Raw genomic sequence first — 22,385 nt, 5'->3', positions numbered from 1 at the left:
CAGTTTTATGAAAAACAGTGGTTAGACTATTTTTTCCATTTTCAGGTAATCTAATGACAAATTCTCTCTCTAGGCTGTCTCCTAGTTTCATTTTTGCTTCTAAAGCCATCAAGCCTTCTTCCAGTTGAGTTATCCTTTGACCTTGTTTGGTTTCATGCTCTGTTGCTTCTAATTTGCCTTCCAGCAAGAGAATTTCATTTCCCATTGATCCCACTTCTTTATTTAAATTTCTCACTGTTTTTTCTATGAAGCTGTCTTTTGCTATCAGTTTGTTTCATTTTTATTGATGATAGAACTCACATTACAGATAATAGATCTTTCTTACAGATGCCAAAACAATTGTTACTTCCCTTTAAAGTGATTATTATCCAATCTTGTGTTGTTTGCTTTTTTTGGGGGGGGGGTATTAGATCAAGCTTCATTTCTTGGGTTGGTTGTTGAAGCTAATCTGCTTTTTTTTTTCTTCTCTCTAGTGACTTTCTCTTTAGAAAAGGCAAGATGATGCACTTTACACATCTCTGGATTTGAAGAGAGACCTAAATTTGAATCTGGGTTCAACTCTTTGATATTTGTTGGACCATGAGCAAGTCTTTAACCTCGATGGGCTTCAGCTACCTCCTATATAAAATATTAGACTAAATTAAGGGTTTTCAGTCTGAGGTCTATAAACCTTTCTGAGAAAGGGTTCATAGCTATACTTTATCAGACCACTAAAGGGTTCGTGACATAAAAAAGGTAAAGAATCTCAGAACTAGATACTCTCTAGCGACTTTTTCAGTTCTAAGTCTTAGAAGCCTATGGACTAATACCTAATATGTGCTCATCATAGAGACAAGTAGGATTGAGCACTGGGCTTAGGGTTAGGAAAACCTGAGTTCAAATCTCACCCGTCAGACATCAGGCAAATCATTTAATTTCCTTGGGTTTCAATTCCTCATCTGTAAAATGAGGGAGTTGGAGTAAGAGTCCTCTAAGGTCTCTTGCAGGTCTAAATCATTGGTGTTAGGAAATCTGGCACTGAGAGAGGTCAAAGGCCTGGGAGAATGCCTTGTGGACATCACCAAATCTGATGGAATTCCATTTCAAATTTGTGGCTTGTATCAAGATTTTCAGTGTTGATGTTCAAGGACAATGATGGTTCAGTGCTCTACTAGCTGTCCCCACCTAGCTCTCTCTTTGAGGGGAGGCACTGTGTTTTAGGTAGGATTAAAGGACCAGAGATTTAGAACAAGTCATTTTCCCTTAATGATTTAGATTGAATTTCACCACGACAAAGGGTCACTGTTACAGCTGGCCATCACTGGCATTGTACATGACATAAATATTATTTTGACAATTTAAACTTCTTGCTTTTATTGAGAAATAGCTCAGGGTAATAAAAATAAAATATGAGCAGCGAGGTGATACAGTGGATAGAGAGCACAGGACCTGGCATCAGGAAGACCTGAGTTCAAATCCATTCTCAGACACTAACTATATGATTTTGGGCAAATGATTTGACCTTATTTGCCTCAGTTTCTTCATATGTGAAATGAATTGAAGGACATAACAAACCACTCCAGTATCTTTGTCAAGAAAACCTCAGATGAGGTCATGAAGAGTTGGACACAACTTAATGACTGAGCAACAGCAACAACAAGCTCAGTGTGATCAATGAAATAGTGGCTTAGGAGTTGAAGTCTTCCATTTTTTGCTACAACACTGGTAAGCAGTGTGACACTGGGTAAGTCACTTCTTGTTGCTGGCCTTCAGTTTTCCCATCTATCAAATGGTGATAATAATATTTGCCCTGATTTCTTTTAGTTGTTGTGGGGATCAAAGGAGAATGTGCTTGAACATGTTTTAAGCTGCATAGGGCTCTGCACATGGAAGATTATTATTAGGTTTTTAGAAAATAATAGGATTCCTCTTCCTTTTAGAGGTTCAAGAGGGGTTAATATGACTAATAACAAATGAATAAATGATCTAAGTAGAAACCAACAATACAACTAAAGCTATGCAAATGGACCATATGGCCCTATCTACAAGAAGAGAAGACAATAGAGGGCAGTAGTGGAAGGAATATTGGATATGAAGTACAAAGATCTGGAGCCCTTTGCTCATTGCCTCCTGTAGGCCCATCCCAGTGCTCATGTGCACTTCTGCATACATACCATGCACAGCCGTCTCCTCTGGCTCTTGGAAACGGACTCGCCTCTCTGCTCTTCTCCTGTTGCTTGGTATGGGGCACTCTGGTGGTTTCCGTCTCAGGATGGAAGGTGGGCACTTACAACAACCAGTCTGGAAGGGTGATAACTTTAATCAATTAATAAATAAATTATCACTAATTAAATATCTACCATATGCCAGGAATTGTGCTTGGCATTTGAGATACAAAAATGAAATATTCTTTATCCTCATGGAGTTTATAATCTACTGGGGCAACATATGTGTATGTATGCATGTATGAGTATACATATACATGCATATATATATACATATATATATACACACACACAAAATTTATTCAAAATAAATCCAAGGTAATTTTTTTTGTGGTGGGGGGGACCTAGGATCTGGGGAGGGTGGTGGTTCAGCAAAAGTTTCCTGTAGAAGGTGGCACTTGAGCTGAGTTGTGAAATAAATTAAGGATTAAAAAAAAAACCCCTTACCTTCCATTTATTTAAAAAAAAAACCCTTACTTTCCCAATTTGGAATTATGCCCAAAGGACTTTATAAGACTGCCTGCCCTTTGATCTGCCCAAGCCACTGCTAGGTTTGTACCTCAAAGAGATAATAAAGAAAAATATGTCTACAAAAATATTCAAAGCTGCGCTCTTTGTGGTGGCAAAAAATTGGAAAATGAGGGGATGCCCTTCGATTGGAGAATGGTTCAATAAATTGTGGTATCTGTTGGTGATGGGATACTATTGTGCTGAAAGGAATAATGAACTGGAGGAATTCCATGTGAACTGGAAAGACCTCCAGGAAGTGATGCAGAGTGAAAGGAGCAGAGCCAGGAGAACATTGTACACAGAGACTGATACACTGTGGCACAATCAAATGTAATGGACTTCTGTACTAGCAGCAATGCAAGGATCCAGAGCAAGACTGAGGGACTTATGAGAAAGAGCACTATACACATCCAGAGGAAGAACTATGGGAGTAGAAATGCAGAAGAAAAACAACTGCTTGACCACCTGGTTTGATGGGGATATTATTGGGGATGTTGACTTTAAATGATCACTTTATTGCAAATATTGATAATATGGAAATAGGTTTGATAAATGATACATGTATAACCCAGTGGAATTGCTCATTGGCTCTGGGAGGAGGTAGGGAGGAGGGGAGGGAGAGAACATGAATCATAAAACAATGGGAAAATATCCTAAATTAATTAATTAAATTAAACAATTAAAACAAAACAAAACAAAAAAAAACTCTTACCTTCCATCTTGGAATCTATACTGTGTATTGGTTCTAAGGCAGAAGAATGGTAAGGGCTAGGCAATGGGGGTTAAGTCACTTACCTAGGGTTACACAGCTAAGAAGTGTCTGAGGCCAAATTTGAACCCAGGATCTCCTACCTCTGCGCCTGACTCTCAATCCACTGAGCCACCTAGCTGCCCCTCTTTTTATTTTATTTTATTTTATTTTATTTTATTTTATTTTATTTTATTTTATTTTATTTTTTATTACCTTCCATTTTAGAATCAATACTGTAAATTGGTTCCAAGGCAGAAGAGTGGTAAGGGCTAGTCAAAAGGAGTTAAGTGACTTGTCCAGGATCACACAGCTAGGAAGTGTCTGAGGTCAGATTTGAACCTTGAACCTCCCATCTCTAGGCCTGGCTCTCAATCCACTGAGTCATCTAGCTGTCCCCGAAATTAGGGATTTTAAGAGATTGAGAGATGAACAGGATGTACATTATAGGCATCTGTTACAGCACATACAAAGGTACAGAGAGAAGGGATGGATTGCTGTATTTAAGGAAAAGCAAGAAGACCAGTTTGGCTGAATGATAAAGTCTCTGAAGAGAAGGGAGGTTGGATCTTGCTATTACCTTGCTTTGCAGTTAGGGAAGCATGAAAGGCAAAGAGCATGATGGACAGTAGAAAAAACTTGAGCTTGAAGTTAAGGGACCAGGGTCTGAAACCCACTTGTAGGTTATGTATTCTAACACTCTGATTTCAGTTAGTTAATAAATATTTATTAAGCATCTACTATGCTTTAGCACCCAGGGGCAGGAAGGTGGTACAATGGATAGAACTCCAGGCCTGGAGTCAGGAAGAACTGAGTTCAAATCTGGTCTCAGATTCGAGTGTGATCCTGAGCAAGTTGCTCAAGCCTGATTGCCTCAGTTTCCTCATCTGTAAATTGAACCAGAGAAGGAGATGGCAAAGTACTTTAATATTTCTGCCATGAACACCCTCAAAGATGATCACAAAGAGCTGGGCTTGCGTGAAATGACTGAATAATGATAAAAATGTGCCAGGCAATGTACTAAGCTCTGAGGACACAAAGCAAGAGAAAGTCCCTGGCCTTAAGGAAGTCACAGTCTAATGGGAGAGACAGCACACAAACAACTGTGTACAAATAAGCTATCCACCGGCAGGCTATTGCTATTTCCCTGGAATAAGGGACTCTGGATGAGAAAACTCCCTCTAATAGGTCTAAAGATGAAATACATCATCTACTCCCTACCAGGGAGGTGATGGACTTCCCATGAAGGAACCATACATTTTGGGACATAGCCAATATGGGGATTTGTTTTTTGTGGACTTGTAAATGTATTTGGTATAGAATTAAAAAAAAATAGTTTAGCAATGGTGGTGGTGGTGATGGAGACAGTGGAAGGGTGAGATAATAAATGTTTGTTTTAAAAAAAGTTTTTGGGGCAGTCAGATAGCACAGTGGATAGAGCCTCGATTCTGGAGTTGTTGGGTTCAAATCTGGCCCTAGGTATTTCCTAGCTAGGCAATTCAGTTAAGTCCAGTTGCCTACTTCTTGCCACCTTGGCATTGACACAGCATTAATTCTAAGATAGATGGTAAGGGTTGTTTTTTTTTAAGGGAACTTCCTCTACCAATAGAGTTCAGTATGCCTCCTGAATTTAGAATCTTAGAGGGTTTCCAGGATTACTGAGAAGATATAAGACACCTCTAGGATCAAACAACTAGTCTACATTCAAGAGAAAATAAAAACCAGGTTTTCCTCACTTTGAGGTTTAAGTCATTTTTTAGTCATGTATGACTCTGACTCTTTTGGGGGTTTCTTGGCAAAGATAGTAGAGTGGCTTGTCATCTCCTTCTCCAAATCACTTTACAGGTGAGGAAACTGAGGCCAACAGGCTTGTGTGACTCCCTCAGAGTTACAAATCTTGTAAGTATTTGAGGCCAGATTTGAACTTGGGCAGAGGAGTTTTCCTGACTCTAGGCTTGGCTCTCTATCCATTGTACCACCTACCTGCACCAAATGTGAGGTTAACTCTCTGTAATATTGCCTCTTTTGGCAAATCACATAACTTCCCTGGATCTCTGTTTTCTCCTAATTAAAACAAGGAAGTTGGAATAGTTACTCTCTGAATCCTATAATCCTAGGGAATCCTTTGTTCTTGAATACTCCCTAGGTTTAGCCTGGGTGGCTAAGGTACCCCATGGGTCCTTGAGGTCAGCCTAGGTAGTCTTTTCCCTTTCTGCTACAAGATTGGTCCTTTCTCACCCCATCCAGGTTATAACATTGGGTAGGACTCATGCTCTTTTTCTCCCTCCCTCTTTAGGTGTAAACACCCATAGCCTCACCCCAAAGCAAACTGTTTCTCCTCTGTGTGACTCAGAATTATAGAATACCAAAGCTAGAAGGGGCTTCAGAGGGCAGACCAAGAAGACTACCCTCTCTGGGTTTCCTCTAAGTGGGCATGCAATGGGAAGTCTGCAGAGAACAATTTCAGTTCAACACAAGGAAAACCTTCCTAACAATCCACGTTGTCAAACTGTGGAATGGGCTACAATAGGAGGTAGGGAGTTCCTTGAAAGTGGAGGTCAGGCTTCCTGATCACTTGTTGGGAATGCTGGAGAGACAAAATGTCATTCAAATACAGTTTGGAGAATTGTGAGATAATGACATGAATCTTCATTTAATGAATGATGCCTCGAAGTCAGAAGAATTTGGTTCAACTCCTGGCCTCCAGGCCTTGAGCAACAACGGTGAAAATACCAGGCTCAGAATCACAAATGTCAGTAAGAGTCAAGCTCTCAATTAGCCATTTAGCAGTCATATGACTTTAGGTCAGTTATCTATCCTCTCTAAGACTTCTTTGGGTAGCTAGCTGGTGGGAGAGGCTAGAGTACCAGTCTAGAGTCAGGAAGACTCATCTTCCTGAGTTCAAATCTGGCCTCAGACATTTATTAGCTGCATGACTCTAGAAGTTACTTAAACTTATTTTACCTCAGTTTCCTCATTTGTCAAATGAGCTGGAGAAGGAAATGGCAAAACATCTCAGTGTCTTTGCTAAGAAAACTCCAAATGGGGTCACAAAGAGTTGGACATGACCGAAAATGATTGAACAACAAAAAAGGCTTCAATAACATCTTCCTTCAGTCTCTATAATCCTTTAAGTCTGTTTGAGCCTCAATTACCTCATGTGAAAAATGGGGATAAAAACAGCCACATTACCTCATGGGACTGTTATAAGGAACAAATAAGATGATGTGCAAAAGATGATTATACAAAATGTGAGATATTATGACGTTAATGAGCTCTGAGGTCCTATCCCTTTTAGGACTGAGAGCTTAGGAAGCTTCTAGGGATTTGTTAGAGCTTCTTAGAAGAGCAAATGAGAAGACATCAAGTCTTCTCCCAAGCCTCAGGCATAGATGTGAGAACTGCTTAGGGATGGTGAGGTAGGGAGGGAACTGGCTCTTGATGCCGACGTGGCCTGAAATGTCCCACAAACCCTGCCAAGTAGCTATACACAATCAAAGGAAGAGAGAAACAATAACTTGTTGGTTAGAATGGGGCCACCTTTCAGAGAAGACATGTAAGTTGCTTAGATTCATAGTTATCAGAAAACTCCTCACATCAATCTTTAGATATAATCTAGGTTCTTGGGTTGGTTTAGTTCCCCAGTCACACAGGACTAGGTTCAAACAGTGCTCATTTTCCACACTCACTGCCTTTCTTAGGGTCTTCAGAAAAGGGCAAAAGTGACCTAAATGTCCCATAGTATTTAATATACTATTAGTATCCCATTTACATTATGGTTTGCTCCCCCTCCCCCTGCAAATGGGGCAAACAGAGTGAACTATGGGTAAAACCACAAAGACCAAAGTGGGCCATGGGTAAAGTGACATCAGTAGCCTGGAGACATAAGGCAATAACAGTCCAGACAAAAGACCTCTTCCTTAGTAACTAAGCAAGACAAAAAGCTTTCCTGAAAACCCTACACACACTCTCTTACCTTTTGCTCTTATCTTACACACTTTTTACTCTCTCTCACTCTCAATCTTTACTTACCAGCCCTCTTTACCTTACCTCAATTACTTACCATTCTAGCTACTCTGTTACTATATTCTCTTATAATAAAGTTTGTTTCCTTGGAATGGAGTCAGATGAGTCATCAATCAATTCTTTGGATGAGACCAAGTAAGCATCAACCCTATCATTTCTGCATAGGATGCATTTTCATCCTCATTTTATACATGTAGTACTTGAGGCTCAGAGAAGGAAGAAATTTGCCTATGGCCACACAGCTCTGGATCCATAGTTGTTCCTTTATGACAAAGAAGCTGAGGGGTCATTTTATGGAGATGGAATCTATGGACCTGAGAGAGGAAGGGACTTGTCTCAGGTCATGCAAAGGGCTGAAATAAGCCTGACAACCAAAACCCAAGACTTCTGATTCACAAATCATGGCTTTTCCAATTGTAACACTCTTTTTTTCTGAATGATTAAGATGGACCATCACCAACTCAATGGAAAATAGATCATTGTAGTTAAAAGTCAACCAATAAACATTTATTAAACATCTATTATTTACCAAGCACTGTAGTCAGTATTGGGGATACAAAGAAAGAGAAAAAAAACATTTTAGCTCTCAAGGATCTGAGTCTAATGGGGGAGGCAACATACAAATAATTATGTACGAATAAGATATAGCCAGAATAAATAGGAAATTTAGGCCATTTAGTTCAATTCTTTCATTTTTCCAGAGGAGGAACTGGAAGGCCAAAGTGAGGAAGGGAACTGACCAAGTTGGGAGATCTGAGATGTGAGCTAATTCCCAGGCTGTGGTTCTTTTCCCTTTGATCCACTCAGACAATTCTGTTTAAATTCAGTTGACTCTATTGCTTGGGTTGTATGAAGTTGGAGGGGTCCTCCTTGCCCCTGTAATTCAATTCATGTCTTTCAAATCAGAACACCATGATATTCTCCTCTGTTCTCTCTCCTTTCCCCTACCTCTGCATCCTGTTCCCAACATCAGTGATCTTAAATGTCAGAATGACTGAATATATGGTGCTCATAGAAGGATGACAGATCTCTCTGCCAGAGCTTGTATTTCACCTTTTCGTTCCCCTCTCTCCCACTGCCCATCTCTTCTTACCCCTTTCCGTTCACAGCAGCCTCTGACACTGCGTCCATTATTTTAGCAATTAAGGGAAGGTTTGGCTTAACTCTCCTCAGAGGTGTCACCCTTAGTGCTGGGAGCTCAGCTCCTGCCTGATTTACAGTACTAGAGTTTAAAAGCTCCCAGGCTGTTACTTCAGCCTAGTTCTCTCCATGTGCATTAAAACTAACTGCCTTGCCTCAAGGCAGGACCTATCTGTCAGAGGTGATTCACAGAATCATAAAATCATGGAATCCAAGAACCCAAAGGGGCTTCATTGGGTACCTGGTCCAAACTCCCTTCAAGGGCAGAAATCCCCTTGACAATATTCTTGACAAGAGATCAGCCACCCTCTGTCTGAACACTTTTGGTGACATGGAAACTCATGACCTCTAGAAGCTATTCACTCCATTACTGGACAGCACTGACAGGAAGTTCATGAAGCTAGCATTTTTGAAACCTTGAGTGATGCAGGGCACCCTCTTTAATTTTTTGAAAACTCTGATAATAAAGTAATAACACATTTCCGCATAACACTTTAAGGATCAAGGAATTTTACAGGTTAGAAAGGTGTTGCTAGGCTATGTGACTTCTTCCAGGTCACACAGGTTAATGAACAGCTGAGATGAGATTTGAACCTGAGTCCTCTCTATTTGTTTCCAGGACTACTCTAACATTCTTTTCTTTTCTTTTCTTTTTGTTTGTTTTCTTTCCTTTCCTTTTCTTTTCTCATTCTGATTGAAAGCTGAGTACTCACTTGTTCATACTACAGAAGAAATGCTTGCTCAGGTACAGGTTGGCCAAGCCACTTGCTGAGGTCCCTTCTAGACCTAAGAGACACTAGCCTAGACTCCTTACCTGGTCTTTTTCATGCATTGGTGTAACTGAATCTTGTGTGTTCTCATGCTGTCCCAAGCTGATGCGGTGTTTTGGGCCTGGATCTTTGCCAGACCTGCTCCTGAAAGCTCCAGGTTGTGAGTCCTCACATTTTGGAAAAGGAGAAAAGAAGAAGGACATTTAAAACAAATTACTTATTAATTTAAAAATCTTTACCTTCTTTTTTTGTATCAGTTCTAAGATAGAAGAACAGCAAGGGCTAGGGACTTGGAGTTAAGTGACTTGCTCAGCATAGAAGTGTCTAAGGCTAGATTTGAACTCAGTTCCAGGTCTGCCACTCTATCCACTGTGCTACCTAGCTGCCCCAGGATATATTTTTAATTCCCTTTAGTGTTTCTCAACTTAGAATATCTCCCTTTAGACCCAAACCTGAGGAACAGTCCTTGGTGTAGGATGTCTTTAGTTCCAAGTCTCCCCAGGGGTGGGATAAATCTGATTGATGACAAAAAAAGGTGGGGAAACTAATTGAGTATGAGGACCTTTAGACCCTCCCTCTGCCCCCTTACTTCTAATTCTCTGTAAAGCATGGTTTCCAATTGTCCAAGATAAAGTGGGAGCATAACAAGGGAATCTCATATACTCCTTCAATTTCTTTACTCTCTGGATTCTGGGTATTTTCACTGGCTTTCCCCAAACTTGGAACTCTCTCCTTTCTTATTTCTCCTTTCTGGCTTCCTTCAAGCCTCAGCTAAATTTAGTCCCATCTTCTGCAAGAATCCTTACTTAGTCTTCTTTATGTACAACATATCCTGTATATCTGTATATCTTGTTGGTAAAAAGTTGTTTGCATATTGTCTCTCCCACTTTGAGTAGGAGCACCTAAACAAGGATTATGTATTCCCAGTCACTTAGCCCAATGGCTCACATAGAGTAGGCACTTAATACTAGGCTATTGATTGAATATTCTGTGGGAAAATTTCTATAACAGGCTTCATAATGGGAGGCCATCCAGACTCTCCTCAGGTATCCAAGGTGAAAGATGGAGCATTCCATTGTCCAACAGTTTTGATTACTAGGAATAATAAGAATCTATTATGTCTATACAAAGTACTTTTCTCACAATATCCCTGTGAAGTAGTTGTGCTATTGCCATTATCCTCATTTTACAGATGTGGAAACTGAGGCCAAGAATGGTTAAGGAACTTGTCCTAGTTAGTAAGAGGTAAAGCCAAGATTCAATTTGGGTTTTGTATTCCAAGTCCAATCTCTCTATGTTACAATTTTACACAAGTTTTGTAATCGATCTAGCCAAAATCCACGGCTAGGTGGTGCAGTAGATAAGAGTACTAGGTTTGAAATCAGGAAGACTCATCTTCCTGAGTTCAAAACCAACCCAAGGCACTTACTAAATGTATGACTCTGAGTAAGTCACTTAAACCTGTTTGCCTTAGTTTCTTCATCTGTGTAAGAAGGAAAATTATATATATATATATATATATATATATATATTTATATGGTGTGGTCACCAGGAATCAATCAGATCTAGATTGATTCCATAATTAAAACAGACCCAAGTCAGGATGGGTTTTATGGTAGTTTATTTACAATTAGGAAGGTTGAAGGTAGGGAAAGAGAGGGAGAAAAACTCTGGTCCGAACCAACAGAGGTCCAGACCAGGTGAGAGTTAAAAGATTAATTAAATTAGGCTACTAGCCACAAGGCCTTAGCAATTAGAGAGGCAAAGAAGCCTCCTTGAGGTAGAGACTCTAGAAATGCCAAGGTAGGCAAAAGGAAGTCAGCCTAACTTACCCACGTGACAATTCAGAGGGGAAGCTGTCTGAGGTCTCAGCAGAGATCCTTCAGCACCAAGTTCCAAGCACGAACTGCCCCAACAGGAAGTTACCATCATATTTTAAAGACAGCAGCTTTTGTCACTTCCTGGAGGTCCACCTCTAATTCAAGTGGACAAATGTCAGCCTCAACACTGTTTTGGACTGCCCAAAGGGCAGTCCCTTGTTCTTGATTTGTTACTTATTGTCACGTGTGGGTAACTCATCTCCCCTCCCCACCAAGGGAGGTGGGGACAACATTATCTCTGGTGGCTAGAGTTTTAACTATGAATGGGCTTGCTCTAATTCCATTTACACAATTTGGGTGCCTAGGCACCCCAAGTGATAATTTTACATAATCATGTTATATCCACAAAGGTCTTCTAACTATAATAGTTAGAGATAAGAGGGGAATGGAAGAGAGGGAATGCAAAACCAGTGTTTGCTAAGTGCATTGACAAGAAACCAATTGGGGGCAGTCCCCTATTGGCATAACATGTACATTCAAAATAACTGTTCAAACCCCATTAGTTCAATCACTTGTACCCCAGAGTTCATTCTGGATCTCTTGATGCAACAAACCCCATCAGTTCAATTAATTGTACCCCAAAGTTCATTCTGGATCTCTTGATTTACACATCTGTCAAATGAACCAGAGAAGGAAATGGCAAACCACCCCAGTATTTGGGCCAAGAAAATACCAAATGGAGTCATAAAGAGTCAGACACAACTGAAACTCCCAAACAACAAGAACAAAACCAAAATCTATCTCCCATAGTCTCTAGTTCTGTCCTCTGGGGCCATATAGACAAAATTAATTTCCTTTTCCATGACAGCCATTTATCTGCTTGAAAAAAAGCTATTAGTCCTCTCCAGTCTCTATTCCCCCACCAATTTTTTTTATTTTAGGTTAAAACTCTCTACTTCAATAAATCATCATTTTTCCATCTTTGCTAAACGTATCCACACATGATCTAGTTTGTAATCATAATTCCTAAAATAATCCACAAGAATTGAGTCCAAAAGGGCTTGGATTCTGAGAAAGATCTCTTATTTTTATAAAAATTCTTACTCTCCTTTAGACCAGTACAAAGTCATATTGCGTATATCAGCTATGTGATATTGGAGTAATAGAACCTGGGGTCAAATCCTATCTTTACAACTTGTGTGACCTTGGGCAAGTCATAAATGTTTCTAGGTCTTAATTTCCTCAGTAAATGCTTCATTGACTGAGCAGGTTGCTTACCAAAATATATATAGTGTGACAGGTCAGAATTCTTCTCAATTCTGGGTGGTTGGATGGAATTAGTGGGAAAGATTAGGATGGAAATCTGGTGAGAGTTATCCTGACTTGGTCTCCATTATTTTCCTTCTGCCTAGAGGGGGTAACCTCCCACAAGTTGACTACAATCTATCAAATGTCTGGGATAACATTAAGTTTAAAGTGTATGAATTGGGAATTCTAAAGCCTTGGCCAGGATAAAAAGAGGGATAATAAAAACCAGGATCAGGAGGCTTAGGAAAGGTCATATGTAATCCTTAGATCAAGAACTGGAGAGAAACAATTTTCTCACTTGCTTGCTTGTAGACCCTGGTCAAGTCAAGTTTCTATGTTTCTTTCTCTATCTGTCTAGAACATAAATTCTTTGAAATCATGGACTGTTTTAATTTTATTTTTGTATCCCTAGCACTTAGGTATTTGTAGCAGATTTAATAAATGCTTGTTTATTGGCTGATTTATCTGTCAGATATGTAGGACCTGTGCTAAATATCTCATAAAATTTTTGTTAGGTCAAATGAAACAATAGGAGTATATAAAGTGGACTGTCTCTAGGCTCTGCCCTTGCCTTCGTGCTGTTTATGATTTGGGGCAGCTGGGTAGCTCAGTGGATTGAGAGCCAGGCCTAGAGCCAGGACTTAGAATAACTATGAGACTTATTAGGGGCATCTAGGTGGGGTAGTGGATAGAGTGCTATGCCTGGAGTAATCTTCCTGAGTTCAAATCTGGCCTCAGATACTTCCCAGCTGTGTGACCCTGGGCAAGTCACTTAACCCCCATTGCCTAGCCCTTACCTTTCTTCTGCCTTGGGACCAATACACAGTATTGATTCTAAAACAAAAGGTAAGGGTTTAAAAAAAAGATTTCTATGAATTGGGGCAGCTGGGTAGTTTAGTGGATAAAGAGCCAGACCCCAATTACCTAGCACTTACTGCTCTCCTGCCTTGTTATTCTAAGTCTAGTATGATAAAGAGGTGATGGGGAGAGGGGAACAATGTGGTAGGGGAGGCTTAATAGTAGTATAGGGAATCAGTGAAGGCAATGGTGGAGGGTCAGCAAGGGGACAGTTATTCGGCATTGATTTATTTATTTATTTTACTGTTTTGATATATTTTCATTTAATTTTTTTTTACCAATTACACATAATAAAAAATTTCCAAATATTTTCTTAATTTATATAATCGGACTTATATCCCTCTCTTCCTTCCCTTCTCTCTCCTAGTGCTGGCAGGCTATTTGATCTGGGTTATACATATATTATCATGTATAACATATTGCCATATTGTTCATTTTTGTGAGTAATCTTATAAAACCAAAACCCCAAAATATAAATCCAAATAAACAAGTGAAAAATGGTATGCTTTCATTTGTATTCCTACTCCAACAGTTATTTCTCTGCAAGTGGACAGCATTCTTTGTCATAAGTCGCTCAGAACTGTCCTGGATCATTGTATTGCTGATAATAGCTAAGTCTATCATGGTTGATCATTTCACAATATTGCTATTTTTTTTCCTGGTTCTTCTTATTTCTCTCTGCATCAGTCTGTGAAGGTCTTCCCAACTCTTTCTGAAATCATCCTGTTCATCATTCCTTATAGCACCATCATATGTATAACAGTTTGTTCAGCCATTCCTCAATTGATAGACATCCCTTTAATTTCCAATTCTTCGCCATCATTAAAAGAGCAGCTATAAATATTTTTGTACAAGTACGTCCTTCCTCTCTTTTTTGATCTCTCTGGGATACAGACCTAGTAGTGGTATTACAGAATCAAAGGGCCTTTGGGCATAAAGGAATCAGCATTGATATAGCACATGCTATGTTCTGGGTACTGTACTAAGCACTTTACAAATACCATCTCATTTGATCCTCACCACAACCCTGGGAATTAGATGTTATTGTTATTCCCATTTTACGGTTGAGGAAACTGAGGCCCCAGAGATGAAGTGACTTACCAAGATCACACAGATATTAAGAGTCTGAGGCTGGATTAGAACTCATATCTTTCTGACTCCAGGCCCAGCCCTCTATCCACTATGCCATCTAGTTGTCCAAAGTAGTATCTCCTAAGCCTATAGAACTTCAAGGATCAAGTTAACAAGCCTTTAACAAACCTAGAAGACACTATACAAGGTCACAGAGGAGATACAAGGGTAAACATACCTTGATTTTACCCATTAAGTTTTCAAGTCTAAAGTTGTCTTTCCTCTTAATCATGCTAGGGATTATTTTTGTTGTTATTCAGATATTTCCATCATGTCTGACTCTTAGTGACCCCATTTGAGTTTTATTGGTAAAAATCCCAGAATGGTTTGCCATTTCCTTCTTCAAATCATTTGACAGATGAGGAAACTGATACAAACAGGGCTAAGTGACTTGCCCCAGATCATACAAGTAGAAAGTATTTGAGGCTGGATTTGGATTCTGGGCTTCCTGACTCCAAGCTGAGCATTCTATCACCTGGAATACCCAGGTGCCCCAGGAATTCTTATCTCTCTTATTAAGAGGAGAAGAGGAAGTGTTGTTAGTAAATGGGATTAAGGCAGGATTTGAATGTGGTTGTGGACTTTGAGACCTATGTGCTCATGATATGGTAGAAAGAACATGGGCTCTGGAGCCAAGGAGGTGGATCTGAGTTTTATCCCAGTCATTTATTTCCAGTGTGACCTTGGGCAATTCACTTAACCTTGCTGGGTCTTAGTTTCCTCAACTGAAAATGAAAGGGTTGAACTTGATGGTCTTAAGCTCCTTTCATCCTCTGAATTTATGATCCTGTGGAATGTGAATTGTCAGAAGAGATGTATAGCAAGAGCACTGTATATGGAGCAGGAAGCCCTGGCTTTAATATGAGCTTTGTTACTAACTTTGGAACCTCAAGCAAGTTTTAGCCCCTCTGAGCCTCAGTTTTCTCATCTGTAAAATGAAGTAGTTAGGCCTGATTGTCTCTTTCAGCTTAAAGTCCCAGGAATTCTATTATTCTCTTCACCCTTGGTCTGATCTAGAGAGGGAACAGAGGCCTCTGAGAAGTGAGAGGTGGAAAGTGGGGGGCAGGCTGCTGCCCGGTGAGGACAGCTATGTAGAGAATGGGGCCATAAAACAATTTTATGCCTGGGAGATAACAGGGTGGGTGACTGTTCATGTTGCCGCAGGAATAAATATTGCAGATGAGCAAAGTATGCAGTTAATGATGCCTCTGTGCAGATCAGTCCTGGCTGGTTCAATTATCCCGAAACCAAGCAATTTTCTCATATCACTGAATCTGGTTTTATTGCAAATAGCGTTATAGCTGGAGCCAGCCATCAGGACTGATGGGCAATGTGGTTTATCTCAGCTTTCCACACTTCAGACAGGCTTGCCCAGTGCGTATGCCTAAGCGCCCCCACTCACAGTTCCCCCTCCTATAGGCAGATTAGTAACAAGAGATCTGAGTCTTTCTTAGATAACCCAAAGCAAACATCACAGGATGTCAGACAGCCGGGGGGCCCCCATGTAACTGGAGGTGGCAGTGGCAAACCTGAGAACAGCAGGTGACTGATGCATAAGTGATGAAGAAGCTACCACCTTCCTTGTCCTGATGGAGAAAAAAAGAAGGACTCCAAAGTCTAACTTTGTTACCATTAAAATTTTGCCTGAGGGGGAGCAGCTAAATTGCTCAGTGGTTAGAGAGCCAGGCCTAGAGATGGGAGTTCTGGGTTCAAATACAGCCTCAGAACCTTCCTAGTTGTGTGACCCTGGGCAAGTCACTTAACCCCTATTGCCTAGCCTTTACCATTCTTCTGCCTTGGAACCAATACTCAGTATTGATTCAAAGACAGGAGATAAGGGTTAAAAAAAATTTGCCTGATGTTGGCACTGTTAGTGGTCAGATTCAGGTGAGCACAGGCTTACAAACTTATATAGTTTGAACATAGCTTTTGGTAGAACTTAAACACAAATAAAAAAATATAACTTTGCAATGATACAGATGTTCACACTCACAGAGATATACTCACATATGCTCACACTTTGTAAAATTTAAAATTCCGTAGAAATGTGAGTTCATAGGATATATTGTTTAGTTTGTTCATTTTATAGGAGTGTGTGTTCTATGGCCAATCAGAAGAAAACGAGCTCTTATGGATGGACGTAGTTTTATTTTTGACTCTATATTCCCAGGACTTAGCATAGCACCTTTTAGAAAGGTACTTTTAATAAATTCTTGTTCAATTGAATTTAGAGCTGGAAAGGACCCTTGAGAGCTTTTAGTCCAACCTTCCATTACAAATGACGAACCTGAAGTTCTGATGGGTCAAATGGTTTACCCATTGTCACAAAACCAGTTAAGTGGCAGATCTGAATTTTGAGTCTAGGACCTCTGATTCTAAACTCTATCTCTGTTTTGCTCTGTTGCCCCTTAAGGTTTAAAAGGGCATTGGTGAGGAGATGCTCATCAGTTGGGGAATGGCTGAACAAACATGGGATATGATTGTGACGAAATATTATTGCACCATAAGAAATGATGAGCAGGATAATTCTGGAAAAACTTGGAAATGCTACATGAACTGATGCAGAGTAAAGGGAGTAGAACCAGGAGAACATTGTACACAGTGACAGCAATGTTGTGGAAAGACCAACTGTGAAAGACTTAGCTACCCTCCACAATATAATGATATAGGACAATTCTGAAAGACCTATGACAAAGAATGCTATACCCCCCTCCAGAGAAAGACGTGATGGAATCTGAGTGCAGATCAAAGCATATGATTTTTCACTTCATTTTATTTGTGTTTTTTTTTGATTCTTGGTTTTATGTGAGTATTCTCTCACAACATGAACAATATAGAAATATGTTTTGCATGATCATACTTGTATAACAGATCAAATTGCTTACCATCTCAGAGAGAGGAGAGAGAAGGGAGGGAGGAATACAATTTGGATCTCATAATTTTGGAAAATATACATTAAGATTATTATGAAATATGATTGAGAAAAATAAAACATTCAATAAAAAGGGCATTGGACAATAGCAAGAATGACTATCTTTGTTTTTACATATAAGGAAACTCAGGTCAAGAGAAAAAAAGAACACTTAGTCAAGGATAAATAATATATTAATATATTATACAGATTATTATGTAGTAACATACTGTATAATATAACATATATATAATACAGGTGATCCATATAATATGTATTATCTAGTAATATATCATGCCAATTGTAAGTTAGGGTCAGAATTTGAGTGTCAGTCTCTTGACTCTAGTCAAAGGTCCTTTGCACTATGGCATTCCATCTGACTGGGTGGAAAGTTTTCTTTTCATTTCACTTCTTTTTTTTTAATATTAAACCAAAACTTATCTTTTTAAATGTTGAAATCCTAGATTTAGAGTCAGAAGGGTAATTTGAGATCATCTACTCCAAAGGCCTTCACTTTATACATGATGAACTTTACACATGAACTTTATACATGATGAATTTCAGCTTGGAGAGCTGAAATGATTGTCTCTAGGTCATATGGGTTAAAGGAGCAGAGATAGTATTAGAACCCAGGTCCTGTAACTCCCCATTCTATAATCTTTCTTACTTAAAAGAAAAACCTGTGGACTGACTGAATTTCCATTGTACCATGTTGCCTTCTTTTTGTTCTGCTCTATGGATAGAGCCAGGCCTGAAGTCAGGAAAGCTCATTTTCCTGAGTTCAAATCTGGCCTCAGCTACTTACTAGCTGTGGGACCTTGGGCAGATCACTTAACCTTGTTTGCCTCAGTTTCCTCACCTGTAAAATGAGTTGGAGAAGGAAATGGCAAATCATTCTGGTATCTTTTCCAAGAAAACCCCAAATGGCGTCATGAAAAGTTGCATTGTGATTGGGCACAATAAGAGTGATTGAAAAATGACTGAGCAACGACAACAAAATGGGGCCAAACTGAATAAATCCAATCTGTTTTCCATGTGACAGTCCTTCAAATACCTGAAGTGGGCTCTTATGGAGAGCTTAGAGCTACAGTGTCAAACTCACATAGAAACAGAGGTCACTAATCCCTACATAAGAATCCCTGTAGACCACATATAGACAGTTTTCAAATGTAATATTATTTGTGCTTTATTGTATTTTTTATTTATCTTGCTAAATATTTTCTAATTACATTTTAATCCGATTCAGGTTATGCTTAGGACTGTTGTGAGTTGCTTGTGGACATGTTTGACACATCTAGTAGAAGGGATCTTAGAGGTTACCTAGGTTAACCCTTTATTTGACAGATGAGAAAACTGGAACTCAGCTTAAATGGCATGTCCACAGGCACGTGCATAGGTTATAAATATAGAGGTGGAATTTGAACTTAGATCTTTTGAATTGAAGTTTAGTACTCTTTCCATTAAAAAAGCTAGGTTGCATAGTGGATAGAGCACTGGGCCTGGAGTCATGAAGTCTTGAATTCAATTCTGGCTTCAGAACTTACTAGCTGTGTGACCCTGGGAAAGTCACTTAATCTCTCTCTCTCAGTTTCTTCATCTGAAAAATGGCGATAATAATAGTATTTATCTCTCAGGGTTGTTGTGAAGATTAAATGAGAAATATTCCTAAAACATTTAGCACAGTACCTGGAACACAGTAGGTGCTTAACAAATGCTTCCCTTCTGGACTACACTGAGTATGAATTTTGGAAAGCAGAAGTAAATTGACCTAAGAAGATGCATCTGTTTCATAAATTGTACTAAGTCTTCATCTTTGTTGTCCTTCTTCCAAAGGACTGGAAGCTTGATTTTTAGCCCTTATTAACTACCACTATTATTAGTTTTCAAAGGGGAGATGGGAGAAATTGATACTTTTCTCCAAGGAAATAAAGTACAAATGGTTAGGCATCAATGACAGAGATGACATGGGCTTAGACAAGAAAATAGACAAAATAAATCCAACAATATTGCTAGGCAAGGTTCTAAAAATGGGGTATCAGGACAGGTCATGTATAAGGAGGCTATGGCTTGAGCTGAGCCTGGAAGGAATTGAGGGAGTATCAGAAGTGGAGGGGAAGGGAAGCATATTCTAGGCATGGGAGATGTCTTGTTCAGAAGTGGGACAGAGAACTTCTATAGGGCTACATTAACTAGTCCAGTTTGGATGGAATGTAGAGTGCATGAAGAACAGTAATTGATAATAAGCTCAGAAAAGTAGACTAGAGGCAGTTTGTGGAGAATTCTAAATGGGTGGAAATCATTTTTTTCTTTAGTACGAGAGGGAACCACTGAAACAGGGCTTCTCCACTCTTTTATGTCTGATGAAGCCTATGAACTCCTTGGAATAATCTTAAATGCATTAAGTAAAATACACATGATTACAAAAGAAACCAATTATGTTGAAATATAGTTTTCAAAATGTTGGGAAATAAAAGGTCATGAACCTCTGGTTAATAGACTCCTTGAGTAAGGGAGATATGTGGACAAACTAATGCTTTATGAAAATCCAATTGGCAGCTGTGTGAAGGGTGAATTTAGGAGGACAGATTGCAGGCAGGGAGACTAATCAGGAGGCTCCTTCAATAGCCTGTGTGAGAGCTAATAATGGTTTGAATTAAGGTGCTGTGCTGGCACTATGATCAAGAGAAGAATAGAGATTTGTGGTGGTGATAGAATTGACAAGACCTGGTAAGTGGGTTGGATGATAGTGAGATATGGTGAGGGAGAGTAAGGAGAGGATGATGACTCTGAGGTTACTAATGTGGATGACTAGAAGGAAGATAGAGCCCTCAACAGGAAGAAAAGTTAAGACATAGGGAGGATTTAGTGAGGAAAATAGTTCTGCTTTGAATGTTTTAGTATTAAGATGTTTGGGGTGGGGTGGGGTACAGTTAGATTGTTCATTGGATAGAGAATTAGGCCTAGAGACAGAAGGTCCTGGGCTCAGATCTGGCCTCAGACTTTTCCTAACTTTGTGACCTTGGGCAAGTCACTTAACATCCATTGCTTAGTCCTTACCACTCTTCTGTCTTGGAGTCAATACACAGTATTGATTTTAAATGGAAGGTAAGGGTTATTCTAAAAAATGCCTGTGATATATAGTCGGTGTATCAAACCTGGAGCCTAGGGAAGAGAGTAGGTTAGGGCATTTAAACCTCAGAGTCATCCATACAGATACCATAAGATCAGTGTTCTAGAACTGGAAAGGACCTTCCTGTCCATTTTCTCCAAATCCCTCCATTTTACAAATGAAGAAACTGAGGTCTAAGGTAATGTGCTTATGACTACCCAGTAAGTAATGATGATTGAACTCATGAGAGTTGATGAAATCACCAAAGAGAGTATAGCAAGAGGTCTAGTAGGAGATGAGAACCTGAGATATCCCCATGTATGAGAAGAAGGACACAGATGATGATGACACAGCAAAGGAGCAGACAGGTATTAAGAGAACTAGAAGCATGTGGGAGGACAGTATGGTCATTAATGTCAAAAGCTGGAGAGAGGTAAAGAAGGATGACTGAAAAGAAGCCATCGGGTTTGTCAGTTAAGAGGTAAACTTGGAGAGAGCAGTGTCAACTGAGTGATGAGGCAAGATAGATTGCAAGGCTTGAGTGAGGAGGCCACTAACATAGATGTCGTTTTCCCCCAAAAGTTAACCTGTTAAAAGGGTCCAAGAATGAGGACTTCGTGCAGAAATCTTTTACCAATGAGCCCCCATCAGGCCCATAAAAATGTATTTGGAGGATTCCCGCTGGGCTTCAATGTGAGAAGGTGGTATGTCTGCCATAGGATTTCAGAGTAGGAAGGGACCCAAGCCATATGTAGTGGAACCTATATCTGAGCAGGAATCTGTCCCAAGAGATCCTTAACAAATTGCCTTGTGTCTTTTACTTAAAGACTTCCAGTTATAGGGAGCTCACTACTTCTCAAGGAAGTTCATTTCAGCCTGGACAGCTCCCAGCTGTGTATAGCACATTGGGCTTTCTTTTTTTTTTTTTTTTTAAACTCTTATCATCTGTCTTGGAGTCAATACTGTGTATTGGCTCCAAAGCAGAAGAGCAGTAAGGGCTAGGCTGGTGATGGCAAACCTATGACAGGTTTGTTAGCACTGACATGCGGAGCCATTTTCAATGACATACAGCTGCATACAGAGAAGTATGGGGCCGCATGCCGAGGATGAAACATTTGCTGTAGTGGAGTGTAGACACTCTGTGCACTATAGATGACAATTCTACCTATATTAATTTACCTATTTTGGTTTATTAAATACAGTTACATATTACAATTATGCATTTTTGTTATTTATTTGTTATTTATTATGAATATCGCAAAATTATTTTTTTTCTCAAAGTGACACCATGCAAGTTATGCTTGTTTTTTTGGTGAATTTTGACACACCAAGCTCAAAAGGTTGCCCATCACTAGGCTAGGCAATATAGGTCAAGTGACTTGCCCAGGGTCACACAGCTAGGGAGTGTCTGAGGCCAGATTTGAACCCAGGACCTTTTGTCTTTAGGCCTGGTTCTCAGTCCACTGAGCCACCTAACTGCTCCCCTTTCTCTTGATTTTTATATATTTCTGCAGCTCATTCAATGTTCATCTGATTTAGTGCCTCCCACTCTCAACTCCACCCTCAAAGAACTTCTATCTCTGCCCAATAGAAATTCTTTTCTTTATACAAGCCCCAACTCAGAGACTACATCTCTTATGAAACCTTTCCACCTAAAAAAGTGTATTATGGGGGCAGTGAGGTGGTTCAGTGCATAGAGATCCAGGCCTGAAGACAAGAGGTCCTGGGTTCAAATCTAACCACAGACACTTCCTAGCTGTGTGACCCTGGGCAAGTCACTTAATCCCCGTTGCCCAGCTTTTATCCCTCTTTTGCTTTGGAATCAATCCTCAATATCTATAAGGTAAGTG

At 39.7% G+C, this 22,385-nt stretch overlaps 1 protein-coding gene across 2 annotated transcripts in view; it reads right to left on the bottom strand.

Annotated features, from left to right (window-relative positions):
• Positions 1 to 22,385, bottom strand: part of C2H14orf180 (chromosome 2 C14orf180 homolog) — a 46,322-nt gene that overhangs the window by 12,126 nt on the left and 11,811 nt on the right. Inside the window, exons 3-4 of one of the 2 annotated variants that reach the window (XM_044661888.1) lie at positions 9,443 to 9,536; positions 2,154 to 2,280 (exon numbers count right to left, since the gene is read on the bottom strand). In XM_044661888.1, the coding sequence (XP_044517823.1) occupies positions 2,154 to 2,280; positions 9,443 to 9,536 (221 nt within the window). Of the gene's footprint in view, positions 1 to 2,153; positions 2,281 to 9,381; positions 9,566 to 22,385 lie in introns of those variants that run through there. The other variant, XR_006505397.1, reaches the window with a different exon arrangement.

This window comes from Gracilinanus agilis, chromosome 2, assembly GCF_016433145.1.
Source record: "Gracilinanus agilis isolate LMUSP501 chromosome 2, AgileGrace, whole genome shotgun sequence".
NCBI classification, from domain to species: domain Eukaryota; kingdom Metazoa; phylum Chordata; class Mammalia; order Didelphimorphia; family Didelphidae; genus Gracilinanus; species Gracilinanus agilis.
Note: the sequence above shows the minus strand (reverse complement) of the source record. Positions and strands in the feature narration are given on the sequence as shown.